The sequence below is a fragment of the Populus trichocarpa genome, chromosome 9 (assembly GCF_000002775.5).
Source record: "Populus trichocarpa isolate Nisqually-1 chromosome 9, P.trichocarpa_v4.1, whole genome shotgun sequence".
Classification (NCBI taxonomy): Eukaryota; Viridiplantae; Streptophyta; class Magnoliopsida; order Malpighiales; family Salicaceae; genus Populus; species Populus trichocarpa.
Window position 1 is genome coordinate 1,540,105 of NC_037293.2, and position 7,704 is coordinate 1,547,808.

General features: G+C 33.7%; 1 protein-coding gene across 3 annotated transcripts; it reads left to right on the forward strand.

The window, feature by feature from the left end:
* Positions 1-344: 344 nt before the first annotated feature.
* LOC7463312 (heavy metal-associated isoprenylated plant protein 3) lies at positions 345-2,281 on the forward strand. Of its 3 annotated transcripts, none has more exons than XM_024608124.2 (5): positions 345-490; positions 605-788; positions 977-1,206; positions 1,346-1,433; positions 1,568-2,281. In XM_024608124.2, the coding sequence occupies exons 1-5, from the start codon at positions 482-484 to the stop codon at positions 2,065-2,067; spliced, it is 1,011 nt and encodes a 336-aa protein (XP_024463892.1). In that variant the 5' UTR covers positions 345-481; the 3' UTR covers positions 2,068-2,281. The 3 variants fall into 3 exon arrangements, with proteins under 3 accessions (XP_024463892.1, XP_052311865.1, XP_024463893.1); XM_052455905.1 differs by having other exon boundaries at positions 398-490; positions 608-788; XM_024608125.2 differs by lacking the exon at positions 345-490 and having other exon boundaries at positions 614-788; positions 918-1,206.
* Positions 2,282-7,704: the final 5,423 nt, after the last annotated feature.

Below are 7,704 nucleotides of genomic sequence, written 5' to 3' on the forward strand. Positions count from 1 at the left end.
GTTACAGTCGATTGATTTACACGCTTAGCACCATGGGAAGAAGCTTGAACAAGGTGTCAATTACTTGAGAGTGAGTGTGTCACATCCACCAAATTTAAAGCCATTCCATTAACACTGACAGACAGAGGCAAACAGACGCAACCCAATAAATCCAATGAAGGCTTTACACTGGGCTTTCCTGCCAGGAAATACACAGACGTTTCTCCTTCCCCACCGAGAAACATGCCCAAAACCTTAGAAAGCATATAAATCCAACAAAGTCCACTTTACATTGCTATGATGCTATGATATGGTGTGATTACATGACATACATACATGTGATTTACCATCATCATCATCATGTACTAATAACTGCCCTCCTCCATTCACTCCCTATAAATAAGACTCCAACATTCTCTACACGAATCCTCGCTCTCTCTCTCTCTCTCCCTCTCCCTGGTTCTAACATTCTTCAGAAGCAGAAACCGCTCTGTAACTCACAATGGCTAAGGTGAGTTAACCCACTCAAAACTAGAGGCTACCTTTTTCTCTGCGTTAACTCATAGTTTTTATTTGGATCCTTTCTAATTAGCTATAATGGGTTTTTTTCCTCTCTGTTTTGCAGAAGAAAAACAACAGCAGCAGCAACAACAACAACGAAGTAGAGAAGAAAGAGGAAGAGAAAAGCAAAGGCAGTGACGGGGGAGGAAAGAAGGAAGAGAAAGGCCCAGTCCCTGTGGTTTTGAAAGTGGAAATGCATTGTGAAGGATGTGTTTCAAAAATTGTCAAATCTGTTCGTGCTTTAGAAGGTATCCATTTTCTTTTAACCTTGTTGGGCTTTTTTTTTTTTTGCATAAGCAGATTCTAAAGATTATCTCTTTTTACTCTGTTTTTCTCCTTCTCAGTATAAGATTTCTATTCCCTTTTTTGCTATGCAGATCCTGCAACTGGGTTTTTGCTGTTTCTTTAATGGGTTTTGTTTTTGGGGTTTTTTTAGGCGTAGAGACCGTGAAAGCAGAGCCATCTTCAAACAAGCTTACTGTTACAGGAAAGATTGATCCCTTGAAAGTCACAGACTATCTCCACCTTAAAACCAAGAAGCAGGTCGACCTCATCTCTCCACAACCCCAAAAACAAGACAGCAACAAAAACAACAACAGCAGCAGCAACAAAGAAGACAAGAAATCCAATGACAAAAAACCAGACTCTGCTGCTAAACCAAAAGAGGTATTGCTTAAAAAATTTAGAGCCTAAGCCTTTGTTTATACTTTTTTTTTTGGTTAATGTTGGGATTCTTTTGTTATTAATTGTAATGATTTATGATTAATTAATTAATGACTTGCCTTTATTATTCAAATGTTAACAGGCTACGGTGAGCACGGCGGTACTAAAGCTGGGACTTCACTGCCAGGGTTGTATTAAGAAGATTCAAAAGATAGTCCTCAAGACCAAAGGTATATACGTTTTCAAAATCTTCCCTTCCGTTCAAGTCACTTCCGTTCAAGTCACGGCGTTAAATTTTTTAATGCTGCTGATTAATTAGTAATTATTAAGTACTAATCAACTTTATTATTTTAATTTTTTGTAGGTGTGCAAGAGATGGGAATTGACACAAAGACGGAATTGGTGACGGTCAAAGGGACGATGGATGTGAAGGCTTTGGCCGAGACTTTGAAGGAGAGGCTTAAGAGGCCGGTGGACATTGTGCCACCGAAGAAGGAGAAGGAAGGTGGTAAGGAAGCTGATAATGCTGCTGAAGGTGGCGGTGGAAAGAAGAAAGGTGGCGGGCAAGATGCTGCTGCTGCTGCTGCTGCTGCTGCAAAATTGGAAGAGATCAACAGGATGCAGTTCACGGTGCAACCTGGATTGGGATACATGGATCAGCCAACCTATGGAAATGGTTATGTGGGTCAACCTGTTTATGCTTCACATGGACCAGATTACGGGTATGGGTATGGATTCGGGCATGCACCGCATCAGGGGTATGGATTCGGGCATGCACCGCATCAGGGATATCGACCGGTTCAGGCTTACCCAGATCATTTGCAGTTCAATGATGAGAACCCTAATGCCTGCTCTATCATGTGAGGTCAAGGTGTTTAAGCAGTGCTAGTAATTATATAAAATGAGCTAAAATGTAAATAATAATGAATAGAGTGAGTGGGGGGAGGGGGGTTTCGGTTAAGGGTGGTGGTGATAGACGCCAATTACTATGATTATCTATTTGGTCTGGTGGGAGGATCTTGATTCTGGAATATTTTGAAGGTTTTGGATTAATGGAGTATAGTTTATTTGGATTTAATGTAATTTTGTGACTGCGCTCTGCGCGTGTCTTTGTTTCTATTTAAATGCCAATAAGTCAAAAACTCTAGGTGGTCATGAACCAGGGGCTCTCCTTTTGGTGAGACGATGCTATCACAACTCTAGGAGGATTGGCTCTTGTGGTTAATTTTGGTGATGTATATGTATCCACGCCAGGATCTGGTCTTGTAAATGATGTTTTGCCCGTGGAGTCAAAGAAATTGTGACGATGCCCTGGCTGTGATTCTTGGCAAAAAAAAATCCTGCCGCACCTACCAATCCCACCTAATTTCAATACCTATCATCAACACTACACTAATGTGGGTGGTTTATTTGGTTTTTTTTTAAAAAAAACTTTAAAATTAATATTCTTTTTTACAGTTTTGATACAGTAATATTAAAAATAATTATTAAATGGAGTATTTAATCTTACACCAACCAAATCAATGTTAAAGATAAGCGAGATGAGTCATCCCTTTAAGCTTGAACCATCTATTAAATCCTTGTGTTTACACGAGGGAGAGAACTAAACCATAGGAAGGGCCCTGTGTCATTGAAGTGACTATATATATATATATATATATATATATATATATATATATATATAATAACAAGCCATTTTTAATGCAAAAAGAGAGTGGTATCGTAGGGCTGGGGCCTACCAGTTATTTGAAAAAATGGGACCGTGAACCTGCAAAACACGCCTAGTTAACTTTTTGTCCGGTGTCCTTGTTTGTTGTCATGGGGGAGGCTGAGCCTGAGGGGCTGGTTCGCACTGCAAAGCGCAAACATATATTCCAGGCCAATAGGTTAAGAAACAGACATGTAGAAAGAGAGAGGAGTGTAGCACCAAATTGCAGCTGTCTTTCATTTTTGTAGTATTATCTGTCCTCTTGCTCGAGGCGGGAGGGCGAGCATTGAGCAAAAGCATTTTCCTGATCAGAAACCCTAGCTCTACCTCTCTGTCTCTGCCTTCCTTGTATTCCAGTTTATACATGTTGAAACATGCACGTCCTTGACGATTTTCACATCACCGTCACCATGCTAGGCTAGCTAGTAATGGTAGGTAGAGCTATGCTAGGTGTCATGATGCCAGTGCTCGCCTGCTGTTGTGCGTGGACTTGACCCTACACTGGAGTCTTCGGCAATTTCCTCCGCTATAGCATGTCGATCGAAAGCGAAAGCGGGGCGGGGAATTTCTTTGGCCTCTTCCTTTACTAGGGTAATTAATTAATTATCACTAAGCCCACCTTAATTTCATTCTAAATTATAATAATAAATCGCTCTTGTTTCACTTTTTTTTTTAATGAAACAAAGTTATTTTTAATAAAAATTGAATTACCTTTTTAAATTTTACCAGGTCTAATAACATTAGAATTTAATATGAATGCCTAGATTAACTTGTTTATCCATCTATATTTAACTAGATTAATATTTAAACTCACTTGATTATTAACAAATTGAACCATCAACTCATATTAGATTTCAAGTTAATATATCCAGAACATATATGTATCATATGAAATTTAGACTCTGTTTAGAGACGCGGTACAAACCGCGTTCCTCAAAAATTTAATTTTTTTTGGTTAAAAATTCAATTATTTTTGTTAAAAATTAATATTTTTTGTGTTTAATTTTTAAAAAATAAAAAAAAATATTATTTTAATATATTTTGACACGAAAAATACTTTAAAAAGCAACCAGAACCATACTTCCAAATAGATTATTAATATATTCTAAATTCTAACTTAATCAATGTTTTCATTCATTATATTGTTTGAGAAATTAATCACTAAAAGAATCAAACTAATCATTATTCATTAAAAACGGCATGGTTGAATATGCATGAGAAGCATCGGAGAAGGTAAAATTGAGAGGAACAAAAAAACAATTCCGGTTTGCTAAAAAAGGGGTGCCCCACTACCCTGCACTTAGTCTATGTTTACACGTGCGTACATGGCGACTCGGACGTGCAGCAATCATCAAGGGGAGTGGCAAATGGGAATACATGATTCATATCATGTATGTGATGTGATGCACATCATGATACACTGTGCATGATTTTTAATTTAATTTAATTTATTTATTTATTTTGATAATTGCATGCTCTCATTTTTTGTCTGCGTTTGTGAAGGATACAAGAAACTTCCATAAAGGATGGGAAAAGTGTTTTACACTTTTAAAGAATCATCTTGATTTTTAGGTATTGCTTTAGCAAACCTTTTTTTAGGTAATTCCAAAAATTCTTTTATCTTCCCATCTTTCTCATTTTATTTAATGTTTGTTTGATAATACTGTGCATGATATTTTTAATTAAAAATATATTAAAATAATTTATTTATTTATTTTTGACATTATCATATTAAAAAAGATTAGAAAAGCATTTAAAAAACATCAATTTAATATTTAAATGCCGGAGAGAAATTAAGCAAAATAAATGTTGAAAGTTTGTTTTAATTAAAAAAAGTTATGTGTGAATAAGAAATTAATCTTAAAAAATTCTTTGTTTTTTTAAATTTAATTATTAATTTATGGTGGCTAATTAAAGGTTGGTAATAGTGAGAATTAATTCTTATTAATTCTTCAACCTTTTTTAACTTTTAAAATTTACTATAAAAAAGAGGGTAGATGAAGAGTTTAACCCAGGAATTTTTTAGATTTTTACACATTCTTCCCCACCTCATGTTTAGTGTTTTATTTTCATTTTATATTTTGATTTTCCTTTCAAATCTAAAGTTTAGATTCATATTGTTGAAAGATATTTGAGTTTTATATTTTTTATCCAAAGATCTTGAATTAGAAGTGCATTTAAACCAGGATAATGTTGTTGGAATATTGGGAGGCATATTGCATACTTCTTAGTTGCACAAGTGAGGAGTAATAAAACCTTAAGAACAAATAATTCATCATTGACAACAACAAAAAATTTATTACTTTAAAAGTGTTTCAATAAGCAAATACTCTTTTTTGTTTTAATTTAAATATAGTTAATTTAAACATGTATAAATTCTAGTATTTTCTAGAATATTTTTTGTTTACCATGCTTTTATGATGATAAATTACTAATTTATATTAATTATTTTTTAACTACAATCTTGTTGCGATAAATAAATATATTAACACACTAATCTAATATATATTTATAAGCTTTGATCTACAAAGGGAATGTTCTATCTGCCTATAAAAATCACCTAACAACATGTCAACTTCATGCAATAAATAAAAATTAACGATACCTCGAGTCTCAATCTCCATCGTCAAGGATTTCAATTTTTTAAAGAAAAAAAACAAACACACCCCAAACAGTATTTGGGTTGAGAGCGACTCACTGCACCTGTATAATTTTTTAAATAATTATTAATATAATAAAAAATAGTTACAGTCTACTTATAATATTCAATTTACTTGCATTAATTTTATCAATGTATACGGGGCAATACCAATGCCAGCAAAGAGGAGATTTACACACTATGAATCTGGTATGCTTTGGAATATTAGCATATATATATATATATATATATATATATATATATATATATATATGTTGAAAAAAGAAATTAAATAATATTGATTAGATTCCAATACCCATGTGATCTAAGAGTTATTTTAAGTCTTTTCCCCCTTTAATTAACAGTGATGATTGCATGAGTTCCATTCCATGTGAGCACAGATCTAAGCTATGTCAAAAAAGTGGATTAGAAAGAAAGAAAAAGAAGGGGAAAGGTTTATTTTGATGGAGAAGCCATTTTCATTCTTCGCCCATACCTATTATACCAATAGAGTACTTTAAAACTTTATGGTAAAGGTTTAATCTATATCTCACTCAGTAATGCTTGATGATTTTTGAAGAGAGCTAATTTATTTATTTATAATCTATAGAGTATAAAACTCTTTGGGTAAGTAATTATTGCGATGTTCTAATTGCACTGGTTTGTGTAACCGAGGCACGTCATCATGCTATGCATACGTATTTAGAATGATTGTTTCCCGTCGGAAAGCAAGGCACAGACTAGAGTCTAGACCACTGGTTTTTGAGTTTTTTTTTTTTTTTTCATAATATTTTTCAGGCAAAAGATCTTTGGCTGCATGGAGATGAAAGGATTTGGATTCTTGAGAGCCATAACGTTGAATGGTGCCATGGAGAATTTTATTGGTTCTAATCTGCTGATGTATGCGGGCCAAGCCTCAGTTCTCTTCATAATTACTTTAGTTGAACTTACAGGTGAAGTCGACTGAAAAGAAAGCAAGAAAAGATTCATTAGTTTGGGTGGTCGTCGGATCTTATCTATATCCCATGTGCCTCTAAGCTTTAAAGCGTGAACGGCGTTACTACTGCCTCAAATATCCCTTCAAATATCCCCTGCCATGGTTGGAAAGAACATTTGCTCTCTAGATTTAACTCTTACAGATAGAAAATTGCTGTGCAAGGTGTGAGTAATATCTAAGGATATTTAGACCCTCCTCACAACGCTTTGTAGAAAAGTCCTAAGGGGATATTTAGTTGATTGGGACATATATGGGGTAAGGATTTCTCCTTCAATGTGGATAGGAAGCAACATACGGGTGTCTTTAGGAGTGTGGTTTGATTGGGTTTTAATTTTTATATATAATTCATTTAATACACAAAACATTACTATATATTAAAAGCAAGTTTTACATGTTTTTTCTTGTGGGTTTCACGGAAAAAAACCACACTACACTTTCAAATACATTCATAATCATGAATGGCAACCCCTGTACAAGTTTGGTGGTTGACAATAATTGATAGGTGTACATCATACATGACAATGAAAAATGGTTTCTGCCTTTTTTTTTTTTTTTTTTAATATTTCTCAAATTATTTTTTATTTAAGAAATTAAATTTATGTTTTTTTTTATATATTTGTTAGGGTTTTGACGTACTAAATTTTGTATGAGAAAAATTATTTTAATATATTTTTAATTAAAAAACACTTTTGAAAAGCATCTTGTTTCATATTACTAAATACATTTCCTAAATTTCATTTTAGCTCTGTTAAAGAATAATATAAATCATATCTTGAGACTTCATCTAATAACTTAAGTTTTTGGGTTGAATTGGTTCTTTGACATGATATCAGAGTCTTGTTGACCAAACGGTTACGAGTTTGAATCTTATCATCCTGATTTATTTGATAAAAATTAAGCACATGATAATATAGACTTGTGCAAATTTCAAACCCAAAAGGCTTTCACTTGAGAGGGTGTGTTGGAGAATAATATAAATCATATATTGGAACCTCACCTAACCGTTTAAGTTTTTGGGTTGAGATGGTTCTTTGACAAGCTCTATAGTAAATCTCTTCTCTTATTGTATGTTTGTTTAAAGTATATATTAAAAAAAAAAACCCTAATGCCTAGTGTTTATTTCAAACCCACAAATTAAACTTTGTGAGTAATTTTACA

Excerpts from the sequence above, each read along its gene's own strand:
- LOC7463312 (XM_024608124.2), top strand. Across the intron at positions 789-976 it reads ATCTGTTCGTGCTTTAGAAG|GCGTAGAGACCGTGAAAGCA; the intron begins GTATCCATTTTC and ends GGGTTTTTTTAG. Across the intron at positions 1,207-1,345 it reads CTGCTGCTAAACCAAAAGAG|GCTACGGTGAGCACGGCGGT; the intron begins GTATTGCTTAAA and ends AAATGTTAACAG.